The sequence below is a fragment of the Lagopus muta genome, chromosome 5 (assembly GCF_023343835.1).
Source record: "Lagopus muta isolate bLagMut1 chromosome 5, bLagMut1 primary, whole genome shotgun sequence".
Taxonomy (NCBI): domain Eukaryota; kingdom Metazoa; phylum Chordata; class Aves; order Galliformes; family Phasianidae; genus Lagopus; species Lagopus muta.
The window spans coordinates 1135476-1162581 of record NC_064437.1 but is presented as its reverse complement, the minus strand read 5'-3'; the positions used below and the strand labels follow the sequence as shown (position 1 = coordinate 1162581).

The 27106-nt window shown below is 47.8% G+C and overlaps 1 protein-coding gene across 2 annotated transcripts; it reads left to right on the top strand.

The window, feature by feature from the left end:
- Window positions 1-13577: 13577 nt before the first annotated feature.
- LOC125693985 (biotin-dependent 3-methylcrotonyl-coenzyme A carboxylase beta1 subunit-like) lies at window positions 13578-27055 on the top strand. 2 transcript variants are annotated; one of them, XM_048946576.1, is made up of 13 exons: window positions 13578-13677; window positions 14750-15061; window positions 16596-16792; window positions 17600-17778; window positions 18694-18774; window positions 19187-19365; window positions 19755-19947; window positions 20956-21047; window positions 21950-22106; window positions 22861-22983; window positions 23968-24113; window positions 24564-24645; window positions 26154-27055. In XM_048946576.1, exons 2-13 carry the CDS (start codon window positions 14754-14756, stop codon window positions 26235-26237), a joined length of 1821 nt encoding a protein of 606 aa, XP_048802533.1. In that variant the 5' UTR covers window positions 13578-13677; window positions 14750-14753; the 3' UTR covers window positions 26238-27055. The 2 variants fall into 2 exon arrangements, with proteins under 2 accessions (XP_048802533.1, XP_048802531.1); XM_048946574.1 differs by having other exon boundaries at window positions 13640-13677; window positions 14657-15061.
- The last annotated feature ends 51 nt before the right edge of the window (window positions 27056-27106 follow it).

The window sequence follows — 27106 nt, the reverse complement described above, 5'->3', positions numbered from 1 at the left end:
TAGAAGGCGCAAGCCATCAAAAGCAAAGCTGCAGAAAGCCCAAATTTTCAGCATTTTTCTGTGCCTGCCAAACCAACTCTTTTGAGCATCATTCCAATCAGCAGAGCTGCTGCAGCAGGACCTGTGAGCATGGCTGGGGCAGATCCATCACTGCTTTTCCAAGTTCCTCCTTCCAAACCTCTCCCCTGACCTTGAGCTCATCTGGCAGCAAGCGTGGCTCTGCTCAAACCCTCCTGTCTGCTTGAGTGATGATGCAGAGGCTCCCTAGGTTTAACTCATGCAAAGCAGCCCTGAGCTTCCCCGGCTCCACGCTGCCACCCTTACAGGGTTACAGAGAATCAAGACCGCAGCAAGACTTCTGCAAACCAGATGTGCACGCTTTGCTTTCTCCCCTGCCCGCACAGAGCAGACAGCCCCTGTCAGATCTGCTTTATTAATTACTGTGTACTGTATTGACACGTTAAGAGCCGCAGGGATGTGGCGCTGAGGGACATGGGCAGTGAGCACGGTGTGGTGGCATGGGGTGGGCTTGGGGGCCTCAGAGTGCTTTTCCAGCCTGAATGATTCTATGCTTCTACGAAAACCAGCTGTCAGACTGCATGTTTCACCTTCCTTCACAACTGCTGCAGCCTGGCACTTCTCTCTGTAGGTGCCCGTGTTTCCTTTCTGCCCAGCAATGGGCATCGCTGATGTATGACCAAAGCAGGTGCAGGGCAGCAGCAGCAGCCCCAAGGAGGTGGCAGCCCAGGTGCAGGGCAGGCAGATGTCAGAAGGGCTGCAGATGTGCTGCCAGACCGGGGGGCCTTTCCGGGTTTGTGTCCTCCTCAAAAGCAAGCAAAGAATGTTATTTGTGTACCACATATGGACACTTGAGTATGACAGAGTGATGCTCAGTTTGTTATTATAGGACAATAAGCTTAATGTCATCCAATTCCTTCTACCAGCTGAACCACACAGTTGTTTGCACTCAAGTCTTCATGCTGCCATCACTTCCACCAGAACACAAAGAACACATTGCAGAGGTTTTTTCAACCTCCTCTGGCCATTTCCCTGTTAAACCCTTATGTTCCCAAACATCCAATCCAATCCATTCAGTGGAGAAGACCAAATGAGCAGATAACGTAAAAACTGAAGCCAGCTTTCCTAGCCCCATGAGAAGTGAAATGCGCCCACATGGGGACGTGTTGCAGTACCTGCTTTGGAGGCACAGCACCAAGGATCACACTCCTATTCAGTGCCAGTAGAAGCTGATGGCATTTGTTAATTAGCAAGATGGAATCAGGAGAGATCTACCGGAACGAATCAAATTCTGGTTGGTAACAGCTCTGTAATGCTGACTGAAAACAGTGACAAACATGGATTAGTTTTACTGCTCCATTCCTCTGCTAAGCAAGCGATGGAGCTCGCCTGTATCAGTTATTGGGAAAACAAACATGCAGATTCCCAACGTCTGCCTGACTGCATTCTGTGCAGAGATCTATCAGTTAATGCAATTGGAAGAGACGGAAGTCCTGAGAAGCTGGAAAGTTACATTAAAGCAGTACATTCAGCCAGCTGTGTGCTGGTGAGGCGTTCTCAAAGCACCCTTTGAAAGCAAAGACAAGGCACGGGTTGGTTCTGGAGATCTCCTAGAAAGAGACATCTGTTTTGGAAGCACCACAAAGGGCCATCGCCAGAACCATCCCGTAATAGTTATGAGCTGTAATTTGACGTTTTAGATACACATTCCTCTTGCCAAATAATCTCATATTTTTGCTCTTGGCAGAGAAAAGAAAGAGAATCATATATCCAAGATGAGTAATTTAGTACGATGTAATCAAGGCAAGCTGCTCCAGACGAGGGACGGCCTTTGAGTAAGAGAGGGTTTTGTTCCCTTAAAATACAAGTGTGTGTCCGTTACAGAGGGAAATACTTAGAAAGAAGAACAGTTCTCTTTCTAATTTCACTTTCCATGCGAGGCGCAGGCTGTGCACAGAGATGGGCAGAGGTGGCTGCAGCATTGCCCCGCAGACACACATCTCCTGCTCCACATCCCCTCCTGCTCTGCAGCCCCTCAGGGCCTGGCTGCACCTCTCACCCACTGCCCTCCATACCAGCACACCAAACTGCAGCTGGAGCTGGTAGGGAACACCAAGGAGGGGAGCCTGGCACAGGGCACGCAGCAGCCAGCAGTGCCAGCTGCCTTGTTGGCACAGTTAATCCACCTTCAATTGCCTCTGTGTCCCAGGGCACTGAACTGCCTTGCACCTGGAGCTGTAGATTGTGGTCTGTGCCACCAACTGCTCCACCAGCATTCAGCTCAGCTAAGAAACAAAACATTTGCTGCGCCTATAGGAAAAAGGGTTGTGGGAATTTGCAGGGCTGGACCTCATTATCCTTATTTTACACAGACTCTAAAACAGGTGATGAAAGACAGAGCTGACAAGGAAAAAAATTACAGCTCTGTGGTCTCTGGTCATCATGCAGAGGTTCACATCCATACACAGCACTGTGAATTACCAGCCAGCCCAATGCCTGCTCTGCATTCTGCTCCCAGACACCAGGGCAGCAGAATGGCAGCGTCGGTGTCAGGACTGCTGCAAACCCAACAGGTCAGCTGTAGGGGCACAGCTCAGGTTTGGGACTGCTGCAACCCCCCCAGGTCAGCTGTAAGGCTGCAGTGTGTTACAGTGCAGCACACAGAGCAGCTGGGGCTGTCTGTCAGCATTCCTGGAGCTCTCCGCTCCAGTTGCAAGATGTGATGACCCAGATACTTCTTAATATTGACCTCTCATGCACTCACTTCACCTGGAAAAGACCCATTTGGTTATATATTGTATTGCTGCCAATGCACAGTTCTGTTGGTGTGCATTTACCCATTCACGTGGGGGAAAAGAATGAGATGAAAGGTGAGAAAATAACTCAGTTCCTTAACTCCAGTGTTGCTCATGAGTTTAGAGAATGAATAAACTCATGGAGAGACTTCTGCTGCAGTAACAGCCGTGTCAAGAGTGGAAGTGCATGGAGAGAGCTGAAAGAACACATTCTGCTCCAGTCTACCTACAAAGGCAGTGTATTTTCAGGATGTCTGTAACTGAAGAACAACCCAAACCAGGTGTGACATGTCACTCTGGGCCCACGTTTTTGCCTTAAGGCAAAAAAGAAACCTGAAATCACTGCCCTGCATCAAAACCTCAGGAAAGAGTTCCAGAAATATTCATGCATATTAAGGAAACTTGTTGGGGGTGCACTGTTCAGCTGTTACCTGCCATGTGTGTGCTCCCCACTGAGCTCCAGAGGTGCTGGGCACCCAGCTGGGGCCGGGTCTGTGGGTCCCTTCCAACACAACCATGCTGGGATTCTGTGGAAGATGAGAACACCAAGGGCAGATGCACACAGGCACAGCAGCTCAGTGCCACCTCTCCCCACTGCTTCTCACACCACGGGGCTGTGTGCCTCGGGCCGGCCAGGCGAGTTCCCCTGCGTGAGTCCGTGCTATTTACTGAGGTTTAAGGCCACGGAACCTCACAGCAACTTTGCATTAAGTGCTGGAACAAAGCGCTAGAGAGGCCGCTGTTGAAATGTTTATGCCTTTTGCAGAGACATAAATATTTGGAGAATAACAAAAAGGCACTGTTTGAAGTAGGGAGAAAGAAAGACCGTACCTGCCCACCTCCCCATGTCCAAAGGCACTCCAGCTGGCAGGGCTTTGGCTCAGGCAGCCCCTGCGCTCCCAGCCGTGCTCACACAACCCTGCTCCCACGGGCAGAGCACCCCGCAGCCACGCCGAGCCTTAAAGGTCGCTGCAGAGAAAGGAAGAAATCAAAAATCGAGGGGGAGAGAAAATTGCTGCCAGGTGTGGCCCCGGGCTGTTCCATATTCATTTGGCCGGGCTGCGGCAGTGCGGCTCTCCCTTCGCCCTGTCGGTGCGCAGCTTCTCCTTCGGCTCCGCGTGGGACGGCCGAGGAGCTGATCCGGCCGCAGGCTGGTCTTTGTGTCGGGATGGGGGTGTAGATGTGTTTTTGCAGCTGTTTTGCTTTCCCATCTGGTTCAGCCAGAGGCTGCGCCAATTCCTGCACGAACGTTTCGTGGGGTGAACAGGGTGAGGAATCCATCCGCGTTACAGACAAAGAAGGGGAGGACGAGCTGTGATGTTTTAGTGCTTCCAACCTAATTCGCAGCGCAGCGACACAACCAGCACTGCAGCGTGACACGAGCAAGAGCCGCAGGGCTGCCTCCCCGTCCCCGCTCCAAGGCAGCGCCCGTCCTGCGCGGCCCCGGCTGCAGAACCAGCCGCACGTCGCACCCTGCAGAGCCGCTTGTCCATTCTGGGTGCTTTCCTAACCGGGCGGCTCCTGGAAGTCCCGCAGCTCTTTTTCCCAGGGGACGCCGCCAGCCGCCAGCGTTCAGCGCTCAGCGCTCAGCCACGGCGCTGCGTGTGATCCGCCGGGACTTGAGCCGCCTCCGGGGGTCTCTGCTGGCTGATGCTGGGGGGGCAGAAGGATGGAATGAGAATTGCTGCTCCTCTCCCAAAGCCGGTGCCAAGCGCCTTCATAGCCCGAGTTCCTCCTCTGGTGCTGCAGCAGCCACGACGTGGAACCACAGAATCGTTTAGGTCGGAAAGGCCCTCTGAGATCTCCAAGCCCACCCCGTGCCCACTGCCCACGTCCCTCAGTGCCACATGCCCACAGCTCTGAACACCCCCAGGGATGCTGACCCCCCACCCCTGGGCAGCTGTGCGGTGCTGAGCGCTCTTTGGAGCAGAGATGTCCCCCAGCACCCAGCCTGCCCTGCCCTGCACAGCGTGAGCCGTCACCTCTCATTCCGCGGCTGTTCCCCCATCTCTCCCCATCCTCCCGTTGCCCAACCAGCCCGCGCTGCACCCGGATCCCGCAGCGGGTTGTGCGGGCAGCAGAGGGCAGCACGGCAGGCGGACCCGGACCCGACGCCGCGTCCCGGAGCTCCGCAGCTGTTATCGCTGCGCAAGCCGCACGTTTTGTGCAACACGTACGCACGCAGTTTTCCCTGTTTCTAATCTGCTGATTTACAGTTGCATAAACGCAAGTGCTCTTGGAATGAAAATTGCTTCATAAGGCAAAAGCGAAGTTAAAGGTCATTTCCTTCGAGTGAGTGAAGGACACCACCGTGCGATCTGCGGGCTGGGAGCTTCTGTGCTGCTGCTGCTCCTCGCCGAGTTCAGTGACTTCACGTCTCCTCTGTTTGGAAAGGAGATCCAGCGGGAACTCTGCAGAACGAGGGGAGCACAGGACGTGCTCCCATGGCACAGCACTCTGCAGTGGGACCCTCCCGCAGATAATGTCTCATGGGACATGTGTCATGATCTGAAAGTCTGCCTGGTTTTGTAGGTGTGGCAGCTTATTCTGGATTTGCTCCGTCTGACACCAAGCTGAAAACGTGGCAGAAATGGAGTCCTTCTGCAGGGCTGCCTCTCGTGAAAGTTGCCCTCCCATCCAGATGTGTGTGCTTTGCTGATGCTGTGCGGCCCAGCGTGCCTGCTGCGCTGAACTCATCCCCTCTGCTCACATCAAACTTAGCACTCACTTTTAGCCCATCATTGTATGCCATCGTTTTATGTGTGCAAAAGAAATAGGAATATAGAAATGGGAAAGAAATGGAGGTGGCCTGCTGTAGGGAACTGCTTTAGCAGGGGGTTGGGCTCAATAACCTCTTGAGGTCCCTTCCAGCCCCTGAGATTCGGTGATTTCTCGTGTTTCTGACCATTTAGGGACTGAAGGCTTTCTCTTCTGAGGCTGTTATCAACTCCTATCTCAGCCAAAGGCAATGATGAAATGGAATTTTTACGGTAGATATTCATCATGTTTAAAGCTGAGCTGCTGCTCTGAAGGAGCTCTGCCAAAATCCCTGAAATTTAATGAATGCACGACATATTTCAGCTTTTAAAGGGGAGCTGGAAGAAAGAAGGGGAAAGATTATTTAGCAGACTGTGTGGTGCTAGAATGAGGGGAAATGGTTTCAGAATTAAAGAGGGGAGATTTAGGCTGGATATAAGGAAATATATACAGTAAGGGTGCTGAGGACATAGAGTGCCCAGAGAGGCAGTGGTGCCCCATCCCTGCAGATACCCAAAGTTGGGCTGGATGGGGCTCTGAGCACCCGGTGGAGCTGTGGGTGTCCCTGTTCATTGCAGGGAGTGAGACCAGATTGCCCCCAAAGGGCCCTTCTGACTGAGGATTCTATGATTCTGTGATATTATTCATGGAACTAAAACAAGGAAATACACAGAACAAGCCAAGAGAGAGCTGTTGGGGAAGAAAGAAAACTCTCCTGGCATCAGCAGCTGAGATTCCCTGCCCAGCCTGTGGCTCTGGCAGCCTGTTCCCTTGTCACCAACCAGCCAACTGTTCCAGTGAGGCACACGGTGGGAAGTTCAGGGTGAAGTTATGGGAGATGTGAGCTGATGGTACCTCAAGGGGAGGCGCCGCTCCTTCCTCCAGCCGTGCATTCCTGGAGGTGCTGCTGCTGTGTGATGGCCACAGAACGGCACGGGGCTGGGTGGGAGGTCGAGGCAGAGCCCAAACCCTGTGCCAGGCAGCAGCAATGCTCTGTGCAGTCAGACATGGAGAGGAAAGGAGCACAGCTCCCAGAGCTCGTGCCCAGGGTGACAGCAGGGCGACTGCACACCGCTGCAGCAAAACCCCTCTGCCTGCATCCCGCCCTGCACTTTTCCCCGTTTCTTATCAGAATAATAGTGATGAGCACAGGGAAGATCTTACAAAACAGAGCAGTCTGCTGCTGCCAACGGATGGTTGCCGCTAACATTTATTTTTCCACAATTATAGTCGGGGCTGTTGGCCCGTCCTTTCGAGACGGAGCAGATGAAGGCGCGGCGCACGCCGTCCCTGTCCCGGGATAGATCCGGGCAGGCTCCATGACTCACTTGTGACTCACTGCTCCTCCGTTCCTTCCAGACTCTTGGGGGCGTTCGCATGCGTTGCCGGTCTGTACCTGCAGGAAGCCGTTATCCCCGGCTCGGGCTGGGAGGCATCGTGTGCTGCTCCCGGTGCCACGCAGAGACCCGCGGCAGCCCCCGCAGGGCCGGCAGGGGGAAGGAGACGAGAGGGGAGTTATTTTTTCTTCCTGACATGACACGTTGTCCCAGCGTATTATTTGGATCGAGGTCATTCCCACTAATTTCAAAAACCCCAATTGCTAAACTAAGATTAACCTTTTGGAGAGTTATTTCGAAGAACGGGGATAAAATAAGGTGGTATGACTCAAATCAAGGGGAGGAAAGTGTTGATCACAGTTAATCACAGTTAAGCCACACGAGTTGCTTTCCCTGTCAGAATCAGGAGTTCTGAAAACACCAGCAATGATTAGCTATCATTTCTCTTTGGCAGGGCGGGTTGAGGAGCTCCAGCAGAGCCTCAACACTGCTCCTCCACCTCCAGCAGCACGACTGGCAGCGGAGGAGGCATCGCATCAGAAAGGAGAACAATCACTGGAAGGAGAGGTTTTTATACCTGTGCGTATGAGAGAAGTGTATGCAGAGAATCACAGGAAAGCAAGAAAAGCCACTGAATAGCAAAGAGTTCATTGCACTCAAAGGTCAGAGGCCTGAGGACACGGAGGTTCCAGCAGGAAGGCACACGGATGGGCACACGCACCTGGACCCAGGACTGCAGGGCTCTCAGCTGTGTTCTTCAGGACGCAGCCAGCCCACATCCACTCCTGGGCCACGCACTGTGCCATCCCACCAGATGCTGTACTTGTGAACCAGCAGCTGTACAAAGGCTCACCATAGAAGCAGTAAGGCTGGAAATGACCTCCAAGACCACCAAGCCCACTCCAGCCCAGCCCCAGAGCCCACTGCCCACAGTGCTCATCCAGTTCCAACCCCCTGCTATGTGCAGGTCACCAACCAGCAGACCAGGCTGCCCAGAGCCACATCCAGCCTGGCCTGGAATGCCTGCAGGGATGGGGCATCCACAGCCTTTTCATCACACTTCTTGGCAGTGTTGTTTCCCAGCAGCCCCCTGCCTCTCTGCTCCCTGTGGAGGATCACTACTGTCCATGAGATGCTGCTGCTGGCCCAGAACAGCTCTGATGTGGGCAGCACAGCAGGAGATCCCTGTGCACTGCTGTGCCTAAAACATGGAAGGATCAGAGGCAGCACTGCTGCAGAGCCCAGTCAGGAGCCGTAGCAGGGAGGCTGCTGGGCATTGCTTCTTCTCCTGCTGTTCTGCATTCATTTCTGAGCACTGTTCACCGTTGGATTTCAGTAGAGCACTTTTGTGACAAATATGCCACAACAAAAATCTCCTAGCAGCATGGGTTCTACCCAGTGTCTTCCGTACGTGATGGCAGCACAGCTAGGTAATAGTGGGCAAGATGGTGGGGCTGGAGAAAAGAAAAAGATTAGTACATATAGTGGGATTCTATGAAGAAAGAAAAGGAAAAAATCAGCTTTATCCGTTGGTATTTTACCACGACTGAAAGCTACGACAATAAGTTGCAGCCAAACAATGACATCCTATAGAAAACAATTTCCCATAAAAAGCTCCTTAAGAATAGCTTTCCTGTTACATCACAGGAACCTCATTTAGGGAATTTAAGAGCAGAAAGAGAATACCTCTGTGGTGCTGAGCAAATGGGCTGTGAACAAACCGCCCCACCTCCAGCCCCTGCGATGCTGCGCTCCAATCTTCAGAAACACATCCATTCTAATTTGTCTTAGGGAATCTGGAAACCCCTAAAAATAGATGGAGGACTGGAACATAGAGGTGTACTCGAATTTGGATTCCTCCTGCGTATCATCTGGCAGAAGGAAACAGCACCAGAGTTACCAAATGAGGCCAATTCATGCCCTGGAATGCGGCCGCCCAAGTAACGATGATGGATAGTGACAGCATGGCTTTCATGTGGCAAGATCCCCACCACCAGCTGTGCCAGGGGAAGAAAGAGCGTGCTGGAATTCACAGCATTCCCCCTCGGATTAATCCCCGGCCTTCCTGCTGCGCCTGAATGAATTGTGAGAGGTATTCGTGGCTCTGCTGGGGGAGATTTGCTGATTTCTTTGGGCCTCCTGGGGGGCAGTGATATAGAGAGCAAATAACCAGCATGCAGCACCAAAGTGATGTAATGGGCAGGGAAACTGCTCTGCTGTGCCCACGGCTGCTGTTCTGCTCTCTGCACGCTATGGGCACGGGGAAAAACTGCAGCTGGGCTGGTGATCTGCAAAGCACACTGTGGCTCACCCAGCTGGGAGTGCTCATCAGTGCAAGGATGGGAAAATGCACAGAATGTGCAGCCGATCTTGGGAGCACAAAGACGAGCTGGCTGCAACCTGAACCGTAGGGCCACAGAAGTCCAAGAAGTCATTAAGGAGGTATCCACATCTGCCACAAACATTTTGTACATCAGCTGTTCCTACAGCATCAATACCGGATTTACTTCATGATTCATCTTCTTCCTCTGCATGTTGATCTAACTCCCCTGACCACATCCAGTCTCTGATTACTAGCTATTACAGCCTTACAAACTGCCTTCAGGGGACAGTAAACATCCAGCACGGTCTGAGGCTTTGGTGTCACCACTCAGCAGCAAACACTCACGGCATAATAAATCCATCAGCGATTTCCTAGAATATAGGCCCAGCAATAAACCCAGCTGCTTGGAACTGACATCTCCTCCAAACAATAAAGAGCTTTCAGATGACTTTAGAAGACTCCTGGTTCCACCATTAACATGGGAGAAGCAGCAGACCTTCTCATAGGTGCTGTATGCTGAATCTATCAGACAGTTTTTCAGGAGCCACCCCATGATTTTAGATGTGTTTTGCCAGCTCTGCCATTCCAACCCAAACCACGAAAGAGGCATTTGTTCTTCCCCTGCTTTGGCTGTCACACCAGCTACCTGGGGCCTCAGAAGAGAATCCTTTCCTCACCAGTTTGTGTTGGTGCAGCTCAGGACAAACTGTGACCTTGCAGCTGGGAACTGTACGCACCGCTAGGGATATAATTCTACTCCTTTAATTCTCTGCATGGTATGAGAATCAGACAAATCAGTGTCTAACATCTCTCAGCAACATGGCAAGTGTACACTCTCCTGGTCATTTCTATATGAGTTACATTTCCATAATTATAATTATTATGTCATTATTCACGGTTTTGTAAGTTCTCTGTGGCACGAGACAAACACACGATCTTTGGATCACAGTTGGATCTGTGTTGCATCACAGTTCCAACTGCTGTGGAACTGATTGCCACTGTCACATCTCCTCCTCATCCCAGGAATCTCCCCCTGCAGTTCAGTCTCCCAGAGGGAGCAGAGACTGAGACAGAGGAGCTTCCAGGCATGAACTGAGTTGCACAGGACTTCATTCTTTCAGGTGTTTCTCTTTTACTATACTTGCAATACATATGTAGGCCTACCTGATGTCCTTTAGCTCGAAAGATAAATGATGAAGTCCCAAAATCTCTCATTTACTGAACCTTCTATCTTCCTCCTCCAACAGATTTAACACTTTGCCACAGGACATTCCAGTAACAGCAGATGTGGGGTTTAAAGGACCAAGAACAAGAAGCTAAATAGGATGGGAGCAGCCACATATCTACCTGATGTGTCCTGTGGGACCAGAGCGACAGCATGCCCTGCCTGGGGAGCTGTCTCCTAACTCCTCTACCTTCAGTTCATTTAATTTCTGTTCTTGCTTCTCTTCCAGCAACCGAAGTGAGGCCCATCGCATCTCCTACCGATTCCAGACACTATGCCCAGCATACCTACAACTTCATAGACGTCCCACTTGTGTACGTACAAATACTTCGAGTGGCCAAAGAAAAAGACTTTTTGTCATATTTGTTCTGAATCAACTGAACCTATTTCAGGATTATGCAACCCCTAAAAAATGCTGTCTGTCAGTAGTTTTAAGTAAATAAACAAGACCCGCTTTAATTTAGACAAATTTCCAGGCCACAGCTGTCAGAATGCCACTACAAGCTTTTTGGTATTAAGAAACAAAACCTAAATAAGAAACAGAAGCTGCATCAGGAGCAGGGCCCTGTGGGAACCTTCCTGCCTTTGGTCTGACAATCTAAGAAGTGTGTTCTGGTTTCCCCCGGCATCCGGTGCACTCCAGCAAGTTTCTAAATAAAGTGGAGCCAAAACTTCACTCAGATCTTTAGTGCTCCTTAAATGGCACGTTCCTTCCTTGGCACAGCTGCAGTTCACGTTAAAGCAGGCAACCACGCTAACATTTTTCCTAAATGCTGCCCTATATATTCTGAATTCTCAGCACTCAAAAGTCTCCAAAATAAGCGCTTAAAGTAACGACTGCAAACACTTGCACAAGGCTGCACCCATCCAGAACAGCTATTTTAACCACCTCACTCCATTTACCTTCGGTGACCATTAAACACAGGGTGCTCCACGTGAGGACTACCAAAGATAAATTAGCATCCCATTACAGGATTTGCCTTCACACCAGGCTGCCTCTTGCTACAAAAAAAGAGTGACAGGTGCTGAATCTTCCTGATAAACTTACACACAAGCACACACCAAGGCTCAAATGCAGCAAAGAGAAAGGTTTGCTTTATCAAGCAGCGTTCAGCCTGCGTGAGAATGCTTAGTCCCTTCCATACCTGAGTAAAGCAACCTGTATTACATACAGCATCTTCTGACTGTGAACACAGATGCTGGGAAACCTGTATCACAAGATAACTCATTACAACTGCAAAAGGCATTCCTAAAAATATATATATATCCCCAAATTAAAATGAAATCGCTGGCATTTCAGAGATAAGGGATCTCACAAAAGTCTAACAGCTATGGAAAATGAAATAAGAAGCAAGATTATAATTGAATAGTCGTCTCTCTAATGCATTCACAGAACAGAATACTGAAAATATGCAGGGAAATTATATATGGGTCAACTCAAGAAAAAAAAGAACCCTAAGTCTCACATTAAATGCATATTTGAGCATTTCACTGCATTTCATCAGCACTCCCTTCTTCAAAAAGCTGAGCACCATCACTGCCATCCACACATCTCAGCAGCTCTGACCTCTGCTGTATTTCCTGCTTTACACACATTTCTGTCACCACTTTCTTTCCCTGTCTCCACCTGCTCCACAGAGAGCTCCAGCGTTCACAGGAGGTGCCCCAGGACATCAAAACGATCCACAGAAAGCTGCTAAGTGCCTTCTGCCTCCCATCTTCAGCTCTCTACTAGTTGCTCAAATCAGTGGGAGAGATTGCACCACAGAAGTAGAGACTGAATGAACTGGAATAATCAATTCCAGTTCCAATTCTAAACCCCAGAACAAGGAATGCCCCGTATCGGCCTGGATGGTGTAACAGGCTGCTGATGTTCCTCATGGGCTGTGCCAGGAACCCCTCTGTGGCTGCACCAGTGCTTGTGGCACACTTTCTGAGTGGGATTATTCATTCACCAGTTTCATTGGCACAGCTGCCCAGGGAGCGAGGGGGTCACCGTCCCTGGGGGTGTTCAGAGCCGTGGGGATGTGGCACTGAAGGACGTGGGCAGTGGGAACAGGGGGTGGGCTGGGGCTGGGTTGGGGATCCTTCCTGGATGATTCCATGAGCATCAGTAACATACACCCACTGCTCACCTCAGTTTGTCTGGTCCAGTATTACTGAGAATTTTAGGAACGTGCAAACAAGGGCTGCATTCCCAGTTCAGGCACCACCTCTTCTTGCTGTGCAGTGCCCACAAGTGCCTGCAGCCCCACACATCCCTTGGCAGTGCCATGCAGCCATTCCAGGCTGCAGAGGGCACCCCACCAGATGGATCCTCCCAAACCCTGCCTGCTGAGCTGCAGCTCCTCAGGGCAGCGGGATGCTGCTTCCAGCAACCCCATTCTCAGCACAAAGGGAAAGAACATCAAAGGTGATCCTACCTGTTTTGTGCATAAGAGAAAAAAATAGAACGTTTTATACTACTATAGCGCATCCAGTCTTGATTATTATCATCAAGATTTTTTAATTACATATCCAATGTATCTACCTGCAAAATCTCTCTCATGCTTATGCTGGATACTTGCGTTCGCTGCTGTATTAGTCATTGCTTAATTACCTCTGCGGAGCCTAATTAACAAGGATGGCGGAGGAGCTCCGGCACGTGTTAACAAGGCTGCCGACAGCAACGAGCAGCAAGCTCCAGGCGACATCAGGACTAAGGAGGGCAGAGGGGCTGTCAGAGCCCGGGGACAGCGTGGGGCGTGGAAGGGAAGCAAATTCCCGGGGTATTTCTGTGACACAGAGCACAGGGAGCGCCGGCACCCCTGGGCCAAGTGCTGCAGCACCCAGTGATGGAGCGAGCGGACACGGTGGACTGCGGCCCTGAAACTCCAGCTTTGCGTGCTTAACGGCGGGTGAGGCTCTATAGCGCGGTGCTCCTGGGGCTGCGCCGTATGATCTGAAACACCAAATACGTGCAGTGCGTGTGTGTGCAGCCATGTGCCGCGCCGTGCCGCCGCGACGTTCGCACTCGGAGAGCTGGGCCTTCAGGGGGGCGGCAGGCGGCGTGCGGGGCCGCGAGGGACCGAGGCGGGGAAGCCGGGGCCGGGCAGGGCCGCGGGCCGGAGGGGCCTTCGGGCTGTGCGAGGCCTGCGGCGGAGGCGGGCCCGGGCAGAGGCCTCGGGAGGCGGAGCCGCCCTCGGGGCGGGCCCGGAGCGGTCGGCGCGGCGTTGGCTGCCAGTAAGGCTCGGCGGGGTGCGGGGTTGAGGCGGGAGGAGGCGGGCGCGCAGGGCGTGCAGGGCCCGGGCCGATCCGCGACCCGCAGCGCGGCGCCGGGCCCGGTGGGCCCCGCTCGCCCCCAGGAACCCTCGGTACCCCCGGTACCCTGGGCCCTGCCGCTGCTGGGCGGAAGGCCGCGCTGCGGTCCCTGCCGGCCCTCCTGCCCTGCCCGCCCGCGGGGCGATGCCGGGTTACAGCGAACCTGGGGCCTCTGTTGCGTGCACGGAGTTCGGGTGGAAACACCTAAATAATTTTCTAGGACGGTATCTCTGATCAAGCAGATTTTATTCGCAGTTGCGATGGTGGGCCTCCTGCAAGCAGGAGAGTGCCCAGAAAACGGCGTTACACCCTTGATTCCCTATCGCCTGACGCTGATCTCTTTCTCCCCTGCTTCCTCACTGGCTGAGTACTGCAGGTTCACAACCTTCTCGACGCTTCACTAAACATGCAAACACTGGACAAATACAAATTTTTGCTGCCTAAGCACAAATCAGTAGTTAATTAATTAACTTATTGCACACTTGATCACTACTTTGCAAATATCTGCTTGTCCTTTCCACACAGATAAGCTTGCGAGAAAGACAGGGAAGTATCTCGGTGCCTGGCTGTCAGTCCCAACCTTCTCACAGAGTGAGGCAGTTCGGCCTTGTGTAGAGGCCCTGGCTGCTTTGATGTTTGCTAAATCTGTTTTTCTTTTGCTGGGATTTTCTTATCCTAACAGAACAACGCTACAATATGTTTTCTAATCCCTAAACCCTATACTTGCATTGTTTGGAACATTTAAAAGGAAGAATTAATCACATAATTCAGTAATAATGTTTTTAAAACATGCCGCTAACATATGCAGTACTTTTACTTCTTAGATCAACTGTTTCTAAGGATAAGTTACAGAATACAAATGCATTATGTTCTACTTCTTCAAACCAGTTGCTCTTTTCAGTATCAAATGCAGAAACAAGGTTCCATTCCCACATGGGGGATCTGAATGGTCGTGCTGGAAGTGAGCACCCTTTCATTGCGCTTCGATTCCCAGGGTCATGTGGAACAAGGTCGCCCTGTGCTCTGTTTGCAAGCACTCCCCTCACCCAGCATCATTACTGCTGCCGAGACTCCCACCCCTAACTCATGCCTTCAAAAGGATGTGCTTGGGCTCCAGCAGCGATAGGCAGTGGGCACGGATAGCACAGAATGGGACACGCGGCGCGCTGCCCGGCTGCTTGGGAGGCAGCAAAGCCAAACGCAGGCGTTGTGCTCAGATGTACCCACTGCTGGATGGACGCGTCCTGCCTGTGCACCGACACGTGTTTGAGGAGAACGTCAGGAACAGTGAGGCTGTCATTAAAAGGTACTAGTAGCTTTTGTGATGTTTTCAGCATGGTTGGTACCTGTGAGGTGATGGGAGAGTTACGCACGGGTGCTTTTAGGAGCTTTTAACCTAGATTGCTAATTAAAAACTGAAGCTGCAAACAACCTGTTGGTTGTTTTTTCTCCTGCCCGCTTTGAAGCCCTGGCTGTTTTCCTTTGTGCTGCTTCCTGGGCAGTTCCTCTTGACTGCAGTGCCCAAATCTGGGTTCGCATTGTATCTCAATGTTATCCTATGACATTGTTCTGCATGTATTGCCAAGAATTATTTTCTGGGCCTTCATGAGGTAAGTTTCACAGTTAATTTTGAGTGAAAACTTAATCATTTGAAGAATTGCGATTTGTTAGCAAAACAGGAAAATGTATATTCTTGTGGATCTGGTGGCAGAATTCAAAGGCCTTTGTTCAGAGGGATGGTGCTTGAGCTGGAAGCACGGCTATGGAAAACACACTGTGCCCTCCTGTGGTGGCGTTTGCAATATTGCTAAAAACCCTTGCCCTTTTTTTTTCCTGAGGTTTTTCAACCTCTGCAGTCTGCAGGAACCCTTAGTAAGGTGCTGGAGTCATACACAGAGTGGTTGGTAAGTAGTTGTGTCAGGAGGTGTTTTTGTTTACAGATGATGCGTCTTGGTGAAAAAGAATGTTTTACTTTAAATACACAACCTGGTTTGTTTCAGATCAAAGTTATTTGAAGTACCACGTTTGTTTCCAGTTTTATTCCGTTCTGCAATTTATGTTCTCCAGTAATGAATGGTAATGAGTTTCTCTGTTTGATGATCCTAGTGACAGTGCAATATTCAGTGTTATTAAAGCACATTCTCTGTGCTGCTCATTAGGCCTGCCAGGTAAACTTTCAGCACTTGCTGAGGGGGAGCAGCAGAGGAAACCCTCGGCTGGATTGTGCCCTGGAGCAGTTGGAACCTGGGGTCGATGTCTGTGCTGAATTAGGACTGGCACATTGTGGTAGCTTTACTCCTATCTGCAAGCTTAGGGGCTCAGGTTGCTGCTGTAAGGCAGCATCTCTCAAAGTGTGCTTTGGTGGCTGGTGTCAGACCCTTCACTGTGCTCCATTCATGGGTGTGCTGCTAGGAGCCAAGTATGGTCACATGTATTGTGAAGTAATGTGTTGGAGGCACAAGGCAACTGCTGGGAGGGGAGTGGGCTTAATGATGTCTACTAGCTGATCATAAGCTCCAAATAGAACATTTGTATTACTCCACTTTTTTGGGGTGGGTTGCTGCTAGGCTTGGAGAGGTGACTTCTGAAGAATGAAACTGAACTATTTGCTTGAAATAACATATCTCTGCTTTTTGTTGTATCTAGTGAATATATATAGCTATGAATAGTGTGGCCTGTGGGCCAGTTCTTCTCTGTCATTACCAGGTCGTGTGAGTTCATCTTTGTTCCCATGTCACTGGGATGAAACCTGTGCAATACATTGAAGTACTGTGCAAAACCTATGGAAAGCTAACGTGTAAGGGAAGGTTTCATTCACTGGAACTTTCTTTTCAAACCAGACACTCAGAGTTGCTGCAGGTGGTCAGTAAAGGAGGGGGAGAGAACGCCGTCCTGCGTCACACCCAGAGAAACAAGAAGCTGTTTGTTCGGGAGCGCCTGAAGCTGCTTCTGGATGAGGAGTCTTTCCTCGAGCTGTCCCCCCTTGCAGGCCTCAGTCTGCCATATGGTGACGTCCCTGCTGCTGGATGCCTCACTGGTAATTGCTAGGAAATGTAATGGGAAATTCATGAAGTTCATTTGCTTAATTGTTCGAATCTTTAATTACGTTTCGTATTAGATCTCGAGATGCATGTGGGGTGAGGGTATTGTTGGGATAAGCCCATGCTGGAGATGCAGCTTGGGAAGGAGGAGGGTTTTGAACCAAAGTAATTTGAGAGGTGATGTTTGAATGTGTTGTCAGTGGCTGTAGGCAGTGTGCAGTGGTTGCAGTCTGCAGGCTGAAAAGTCGTCTAAAAGATTTAGAATGGTGTGTCACATACACTGATGTCTGTGCAATGAGAGGTGACCAAGTTACTGCATGGCACAGCCCCTGTGGCATTTGTTTTGTAATGGTTTCTCAAGTTCATTGCTCTTTGAGGAGCAGTTCCAGTTTACAAAGCGACTAGAAGAGTGGATTGTGAAATCCTGCCTTTCCTTAACCACAGCCTTATGTTCTTCAGTTTTCTATCAGTAGTTTTTAATTCCCTTCCCTGTTAACTCAGTCCAAGAGCTGGAAGTCACCTGTTTTTTTTTTCCTCTTATACTGTCACCAGGTGAAAGCTGTATTTTAAGTTCTATCTTGTGTAATTTAGATGTATTTGTTTGTTTGTTGTCTGTATGTCATTATCCCCCTGTTTCTTATTCCGGAGAAGAGCTATAGATTTCTTCTAGGTTTGGTATTTGCAAGTTAATTTGCAGCTTCCTGAAACAGTGTTAACAAAACAATGCCCTAGTTATAACTTGGCCTCCTCGTTTCATTTACAGTGTCTCAGAGTCTGATACATTTCTGTGTTGCCTCTTGTAGGAATTGGAAAGATCTGTGGGATTTGGTGTGTCTTCATAGCAAATGATGCAACTGTAAAAGGAGGAACTATTTATCCAATAGGAGTGAAGAAACAGCTGAGAGCTCAGGAAATAGCCATGCAGAACAGACTGGTGTCTGTGTACCTTGTTGACAGTGGGGGAGCGTTCCTACCACTGCAGGTAATTCCAGAACCACTTTGCGAAGGAATATTCTCACTTCTTGTCTCCATCATATTGATTCTGTAGAAATCTGAGATTTCTGTTGTGTTTTCTTGGTGGGCTGGCTTGCACTGTGTTGAGCTTTGTCTGAAAATCTGAGCCCAGGAGGTGATTTCAAGACACATAACAGCAGTGATGGCTTTGGCTAATTTTGCATCTAGTGTCAAAATGTGGCAGCTTTAATATCAGTGTTGGGAGGAATTGGTGACCAAGCAGGCAGCATGGCTGCTTCTCAGTGCACCAAAATGCTTTGATGCCCTTAATAACTCAGAAACGTTGTTTGAAATACCTGTTTTCAACTTCAGAATCTTTGAAGTTACTGTGTTCTGTTACAAAGTCTGTGATAGTGATGTGCAAACCTCCATAGCTTCTGAAAATAGAATATTTAGAATTCTTGCTATAGTGGCCTTGAAGACTTGAACAGGTTGCTTCCCCATGCACAGAGGTCATGTTATCACAGACTGGTTGTTCCCTCTCCAGACTGAAAGCAAATGGGTAGAAAAAGGTTTTATCTGAACTGAACCAAGAACTATGCAAAAAGGGAAACTCCTGAAGTCATTTCACAGCTTAAGTGTGAACATGAGCTTACCCTTCCCCATGGTTACAGTTGAAGCTTTTGTGGAATAAATTGGTTTCACAAAACACAAGAAACTTTCCTGTGCTTTTGAAACACAGAGGCCAGGGGTATTTTTGTGGAACTGCACGACGTGTAGGGACAACAAATGCAGCAGAGAATGCTGTGCATGAAACTTTCAGGTGTGACTGTTAGTGGTGGCCTTCTCAAAATTGTTACAATGCTTTTGTGAATGAACGAAGAGGAAGTGTTGTCTTTTGTAGCTGATACTGAAATTCACTGTGTCTCTTCTCTAACATCAGTCAGAGCTGTTCCCTGACAAGCTGCATGGTGGAAGAATTTTTTACAATGAAGCAATAATATCTGCTATGAAAATCCCTCAGGTATGGTGTCATTTTGAATGCAAGTATGTGTAGTAAAATTCTCTTCTAATACAGCTTCTAGGAGCAGCTCTAAAATGTGCAATACATTTTTGAAAGCTCACCTTTTCTATTTGCGGGGCAGAGTGATGCAAATAGCATCTCACATAATAGAACACTTCAGCATTAAGAATGTTCTGAGTGCTTACTGACTGGTTTGCATGGGAAGCATCAAATCATCAGGTGGTTTCAGAGTAAACATTGAGCTCTGTGTTGCCAAGAGCAGCCACGTCCATGCTGGTATTTGTACCTTTAGTTCATGGCTTTGCAGGCTGTGGTTCAGTCTCTTGAACATTTCTGAAGTAAAGGTAATGACTTGGCCTTCCACTCTGCTCTCTTTAGCATGTTGGTTTGGTCTTGGTTCTGTATCCCCCAGGTGGCAGTGGTGTGTGGCTCCTGTGTAGCAGGAGGTGCCTATGTCCCAACCATGGCAGAAGAAGCGGTGATTGTAGATAAAATTGGAACTCTGTTCCTTGCTGGCCCACCTCTGGTCAGAGCTGCTACTGGAGAATACGTGTCTCCAGAGGACCTAGGAGGAGCTACACTTCACTCTAGGTATGCATGAAAACTGTAGAGAGCTGAGCACACTTAGCTTTAAGGAAGTACCATTCCATCCCAAATTGACATGACTGAAGCTGTCTCCAGTGACTGAACTTGCTGTGGTTCTCAAGGACTTGAAAAAGATGTTAAAATGATAGGTGAATTATGACAAAAGTTAGTGATATTCAGTTGTACATGTGGGGGCGTAACTTGATTTTTGGGTTGGTTTGCACAGAAATCCCACTGACTGTAATGTTTTGAGCTCATTCATACAGGAGCAAAAGTGCACGATGTTGTCAGAGATGTCAAATATTCACGTAGAGATGAAGGTTCTTCCTTTAGTTTGGGTTTTCTATCAGAATTCAGATTTCATTACTACTAATTAATGTTGCTTCCTCTCTTAGAGTCAGTGGCTGCAGTGACCATTTTGCATCTTCAGAAAAGGAAGCCTACGAGTGTGTTCGAAATATCATCTCAACGTTGAATTATGAGCCCGTGCCAGAAGAGCTCGTGGAGCATGACCATCCTCTCTATAGCTCTGATGAGCTCTTGGGGCTGGCACCACGAGATTATGGCTGTACTCTTCCTGTAAAATTGGTAGGCTGGCAGATCCCATTATTCCTTCATTCTTTTGGTCTGCTCTAGCTGTTATCTTCAGACTGATAGGCAATCAGGAGTTCTTCCCCCATAGGGAAATCACAAAGTACCTGAGAGATTTCATATAGTTGCCTAATCAGTTGCCACCCAGTCTTGAGTCTGCTGCAAAACAGAATTGCACTGATTCTGTAGTTGTTGAAAATGTTTTAACAGAAAGCCTGCTAGAGACAAGATGATTACAGATCACACCAGCTGATACCCATCTGTTTCTGTGCTCTGTTGGCTGCTTTAGAACATGCATCCCTTTAGAAAGGGGCTTGTGTCCTGTTGTGTCCTGTCTCCCATGTCTGTGTTGTTGGTTTCTTTTTTTAAGGGGTCTAGGCTCTATGTGTAAATCAAATGCCTAATGAAAAATGCAAAAACAAAGAAATTGAAGCTAGATCTGTTTGAGGTTGGGGTAACCACCTCTGCAGAGACATGCAGAACTGCACAGCACTGTGGTTATTGTGTGGTTCTAGGTGAGGCTTGGGCTCTCTGAGGATGTGAGCCCCTTATCTTTACCAGTGGTAAGCTCCTGGAGTTAAGGGGATTGGCTGTAATCAGCAGTGTAGCTTTGTAGCTTTGACTAGCAGCTCTTAAATCTGCATTCAGAAGTGTGAGCACTATGCTGCTGGGTGTCCTCAGGCAGGCAAACTGCAACTGTATGTGCTGCTGTTTTAGCAAGGCTTTTATGCACAGGAGCAGCTGTGGTCTGTAACTTTGAAATAATTGTGGGGTTGAACTGTGTCTCAGGAGATATGGTTGGTAATCAAACAGAAACACAGATTTGATGCTTTGTGCATATGGAGTATCTATTGGAGCACAAGACATGAAAGGAGCGCTGTGATCATTTCGTTTGACTATTTGTGTAATAGAGGTCTCTCCACTGCTTGAACAGAGCATATCTTTCACCAGGACTGTCTGTTTTCACCTAGATTTCTATAGGCAAGACTGTGTGTTTCTTTGCAGGTTCTGAGCCGCCTGCTGGATGGAAGCAGGTTCCAGGAGTTCAAGGCTGACTATGGAACAACATTAGTAACAGGATTTGGCCACGTGGAAGGGTAAGGCTATGAGATTCACCATCACTATGCATGGATGTGTATGTCCAAATAGCTTTCGTACCACTATCAGGATCTACAATATTCCCAGAACAATGTTTAAGGAGTTCTGACTCAATGAGGAATTGATGATAAGTACTTCCAGAAAGCCTCATCCTTTGTCTTTGGGCCCCACATTCGCTGTGTCTCAGGCTGATTGCAGCAGAGGGATTACAAATGAATCGTTTCATGACTTTGTGAAATTATTTATTTGGGCACTTAAGTCACTGGACAGCTGGAACTTTGACATTTCAGCAGATTCTCTGAGAAGTAAGAAACAGCATCTGTAAGTGTTCCTTCCTAGACTGAGCCCAAAGTTATCCCATCTCCTGCAGGATGGAGAGGGAATAGTGGAACAGTATCTGTACTGTAGAACCTAGCATAGTTCAGGGCAGACTCAGTCTTACAGCACACTCATAAAACATACAACATTCCAGCCAAATATTTAATTAAAAAAAAAAAAGTAGTAAAATGTACTTTAGGGAGTTTTTTGGCAAAAAAATATGAACTTTTCATCTTGACTGTTGGGATATATGTTAGAGGAAACAGAGGGCACCCAGGATCCTGGCACCTAGATTGCCATCTTGCAGTGTGAGCTGTGGCAGATCACCTGTACCCTTACCTGCCTTCTTGTGAGTGTTAATGCTTCTGTGCTTTGTACATAGGGAGTGCTATAAAAAGTCTCATTTGTTAGGGATAGAAGGTTCCATGAATGAAATGGTGCATGTGATGGCATCCTTTTAGAGTCTGGATCTTTGCAAAAAGGCAGATCCACGCCATCCGTTTATGTTTCCACCCCTCAGCAGGACGCTGCATGCTACCTTTTCTTCATTTCTGGGGAAAACATTCATGTGTCTGTTTTGTAGGCACTTGGTGGGAGTGGTGGCTAACAATGGGGAGCTTTCTCATGATGCTGCTCTCAAGGGCAGCCATTTCATACAGCTGTGCAGTCACCGGGGCATTCCCATCCTCTTCTTCCAAAATACTGCTCCGCATGCAGCAGAGCCAACCAGCATCTCTCAGGTATGGCCTGTCAATCTGCCCTGCTTCATTCAGGCAATGCCTGGCTCTTGTTTTAACTAACACGCATTTTGAAAACTATTAATTACGAGGAAAACTAATTTTTAATCCACTTTTGGTGGTCAAATCAAGAAGTTTCATAATTAACTTTCTTAAATCTTCCCTTTGCTTTCTCACTTGATTTTGATTTTAGGCAGGCCTTTATGCAGGTCTGCAGCCAGGCTGGTAGTGCAGGCTGTGACATTCAGAATTTGTGGTGCTCTTCCCTTTGAGATGGTTGGTTCTTGAGCCTGTTGGTTCTTCTGCTACCACTGTGATCCACAGAAAATAATATTTCCCTTTTCTAAAGTGAAGGCATTGAAGTACAGCATGCTGTGTCCTGGGCTTTAGAAAGCCTCCTTGTAGAGCCTATGTTAAGAGACTTTTGCAGCTCCATTCCCCCAGCTGTCACCAGCACTTAAGACAAACCCTGCTGCAATTCTGTTGTATCTGAGCTCTGCTGATGCCTGAGAGACCCGGAGTTGCTCTGTATCGCAGGTTTCTGCACACTGGTTGTAACAGTTCTGCTGATTTACACTGTAAAATAAGTAGCACTGTGGGTCCTGGTGGTTAGTTCACTGATCCCACCTTGCTGTTTTGGAAGAAACGATCACATGGCATCATGAAGAAAGAATTGTTTTAGAAGTAGGTTGCAAGTTTGGGGGAAGTGGAAGGAATCTAAAAAAGCGTAGCACTAAAATGCTTCTTTTCATTTCAGGCAGAGGCTCAGGCCAACAGGTTGAAAGCCCAGGCCTCCATGATGGCTGCTGTCGCTTGTGCAGCTGTTCCCAAAATCACCATAGTGATTGGTGGCTGTTTTGGGAGCGAAAGTTATGCGATGGTAAGGATGCCATGGAGGTCAGGGGGGTTGGCACTCGACTTAACGCTTTGCCCAGCACTCGTGGCGCTTTCATCTTTTCAGCATCGTCAGCTGCTGTGCAGACATTTATCTTGATTGGTGATCCTAATTAATTTTAAATAAGAACTGCATCACAAGGCGTGATTACAGCAGATTTGATCTGCACTGAACCTGGAGCGGGTTCTGAAAATCAGATTGTCTGAAAATGTCAGTACTGAGGATTCAGCACTGCTGTTTGCTCTGCACACACCTGTTTTCAGTGGTCGAGGACTGCATCTTTTCAGTTGTGTTGCTGTGTGTGCTACTTACGCCACTAGGAGGTGCACTGGGCTCTTTGCTCACCTGGGATTAGACAGGGTGAAATAAACACCAGTATTGAATGCAGTGGGATGTGGTGGTTACTTCTGCAGGGCTCTGGAGAACAGAAGGCTGTGAGGTGACCTGATGGTAGCCTGTCAGTATCTAAAGGGGAGCTACAGGAAAGAAGGAGACAAACTGATGGTGGGGTCTGTGGTGACAGGACAAGGGGAAATGGCTTCAGGCTCAGGGAGGTTGGATTTAGGTTAGATATAAGGAAAAAATCTTTTTCAGTGAGGTGGTGAGGCACTGGAACAGGCTGCCGGAGATGTGATTAATGCCCCGTCCCTGGAAGGCTTTCAAGGCCAGGCTGGATCAGGCCCTGGGCATCCTGACCTAGCTGTGGTGTGCCTGTGCACTGCAGGGCAGTTGGACTTGATGGCCCTCAGAGGTCCCTTCCAGCTCTAAGGATTCTAGCATTCTGTGATCTGTACTAATAGAGAACCTGTAGCTGTAATGGGGAAGGATCTGCATCCCTATTGCTTTACAAATGTAACTGTTACATTTTGTCTCTAACTTGATAGTGGCACTGTAGGCCCTTTTTTTTTTTTTTGGTGATTAAATTCGGTGAATTTCTACTGTATTTTTTTTACTGCTTTATTTTTGCAGTGTGGGAGGTCGTTCAGTCCAAACTTTCTGTTCTTATGGCCTAATGCAAGAGTTGGTCTTGTGGATTCAAGACATTTGTCCATGGTCCCACAAGCTGGAGACAGCGATTGTACAGATGAATCTGAGCTAAAACGTTTGAAACAAAAGTAAGGACATTAAGCAGTAAAATCCTGCAGTTATGCTGACTTTTATACCTACCTATGCTCATATTTCAGGTCAACACATCCCAAACAACTGAAACAGACCTGGATTTGATGAAAACTATTTTAGAATTCTGTATAATTTTATGTCTACTCTTAGGATCTTGCCAGGGAAATGCAAAACTTTTACTTAGAAAATCCTGCAATCACAAAACAAGTCAGTGCTGTAAATTAACCTGTAGTGATCTTCTGAATGCAGAGGATCATCTTTGAGCTACAGAAGGATCGGATCTGTTATGTGTTTGCTGGATCCTAGTGGATTTTAACACTAGAACAGCACATTCACTTGAAATAGAAACGTATGCCTTTTTATCTTCAGCTTTGTTTTACCAGCCTGCTGCTCTTTTGGTTAAACTTTTCTGCTTCTAAGTGTGTTTCATGTTCTCTCTTCTCCAGGCTAGAGGAAGAGAGCAGTGCGTTTTACTCTTCTGCCAGACTCTGGGATGATGGTGTAATTCTCCCCCAGGATACCAGGAAGGTAGCTGGCTTTGTTTTTTTCCCAGTGTATGTTCTGTAATACATTTTCATCCCCAGATCTCACCTTGTGATGAATGTGCAAGCCTCTGGTTCGTTCACTTGCGGTCAGCTAGCGTGCTGATTTCCAGAACCAGCTCTCTGAGTTCTTACTCTGTTTTTCCTGGTATTTAGCTTTGGATTCTCATCTGTTTCTACCCTATCTGAAGATATAGACCTATTTGTTCTTCTAAAAATTTCTGTTGAACTCTGGGTGCATTCTGACTACAGGATTTCCTCAGTGAACCTCAACTGACTTTCCAGTTTGGTTCAGTCTCCCACTCCTTCCTTTTTATGGTCTTGCACATGACCCATGTTTGCTCTCTTAAGTTTCCTCTTCACTGCCTGCATTGTTTTTGTTCTTTTGTTACAGGATGTTTTCTCAGTTGGTAGGCATCTTCTCCAAGATGTTCTTTCTAAAAGCCACCACTGCTGTTTTGCAGTGTTGCACTGTTTGTTAGCAGTGTGTGGATGTTCTTTGCACTTCTGAAGGCTTTCTTTAAAAAACAAAACAAAAAAAACCCAACCCCAAACGATCACAAATGCACCCTGATACCAATTCATATTTCTAACTAGGGCACATATTTATGGTGCAACCCATGTTCAATATTTTCTGGAGTGTATATAGGGACTTTGATAATGGAATTGCCCTGAGAAGCGTTTCCTAGTGCTTGAGACCCTGCCTTTCTCTGGGAACCCCTTGAGTGAAGAAAAGTGTGACAGTTGGACTGAATTGCTGTGATTCTCTTCAGGCAGTACAGGTTTCACCAGCATGCCACAATTCATGTTCACAAATTTAGTTGTTCAGTCATTTATTTAACACTGTGGTTTTGCTATTTTATCCTGGCTCTTGCTCCTAGATGGGGTTTCAGTTTAGCTTTGTCTGAACTGACAGCACGTGCCTGTATTTAGCATGCCTTTAAAAGCAATATTTTTTTCAGGACAACGCATGCTGCTGTGCCAGCAGTCAAATACACACTGAAATTGGGAAAATCCTTATCCCAACTCTTAAATTTTCAGCAAAAAGCTTTTCCAGAGAAAAGGTTTTGGCAAAGCCAACTCTGCGTGTGCCAGGTGATGAAAGTTAAACCGCTCCGAGATTTTGTTCAAGGCCCAAAACCAGTTGTGTGTATTCTTTCCCTGCTCTCACGAGGCACCAAGAAATATCACCTATTAGAAGATGGACACTTAAGGAGAAGAGCAGAACATCTTGATATTGGAAATCTTAGGCGTGTAGCTATGAAATAACTGAAAGAAACTTTCAGGCATCTTTTTTCTTTGCATTTCCTATGACCCAGTGACACATCACACTGATGTCTGTTTCTGCAAACTGCAGCTGTACATTTTAAATGCACACTGATTTGCAGCAATAAGAACAAATGTATTATTGAATAACTGCTTAGCTGGTAACCTTTCCTGACTTCTGTTTCAGAGGCTCATTATCTTGTTTGTGGTTGTTTTTGTTTTAATCAGGTAATTGCACAGTGCTTGCAGATCATAGAGCAGCAGAAGTACCAGGTGCCACCTCCTTACCAGTATCCTGTGATAAGGATGTAAATGCAGCCCTTCTCCAGTAATCACCCTTTGAAGATAGCACCTTATATTGGAAAGCTTTAATGTAAATGATTTTCTAATTCTTTGATACCATGAATAAAAATGTTAAACCACTGCAAACAAACAATCCTGGATTTCAAGTCTGTTTACAAAGAAGTTTGTATTTTGGGACATAGTCTGTTAGTACTGCACAGTCATTTTGTGGAAAGAAGGGATTAAGTTTTGATTTTGTAGCACTCTAACAAAGCACATTCACCCTAAGCTGTAACAATTGCTTGATTTTTTTGTTTTTATTTTTTTTCATATTAAGAATATGCAGAACTCAAACAGCACTTTGAGCAAAGAAATGAGAGAGGACACACGTGGCTGAAAACTAGACAAGATTAATGCATGTAAGATTTAGCAAAGCACAGAATGCTGCCTGCAAAGTGAGATTGCCAGAGCACCGTGGAAAGGCTCCCCTCAGCTTGCTCTGAGGATGCTGGTGCAGTGACCAGGAGGTGAGTTCAATCCAAAACACCCCCATAGGATACAGATTACCTCTTCTCAAAGGATGCAACAGCACATTGTCTTCTACATGTTACCATGTGTAGAGAGACTGAGGTTGCACTGTGCTATTTTGTGCATCTTTCTCTCTGTTGCATCTACAACATTTAATTTTGTAAAAGAAACCGTGTGGTTTATTGTATTGCATTGTACATCTTGCAATTAGGCTGTGGAGTACATCTGAGAAATGTCTGGGTGAGTATTCTGAGAAATAAGCAACCAAACTGAAATGTTCAGTCTCAATTAGGGCAGTGAGGCACCTGTGGGTACCTGAGGCAGGGGTTTGGAACTGGAAGGGCTGTAACATCCCTTCCAACTGAAACCAT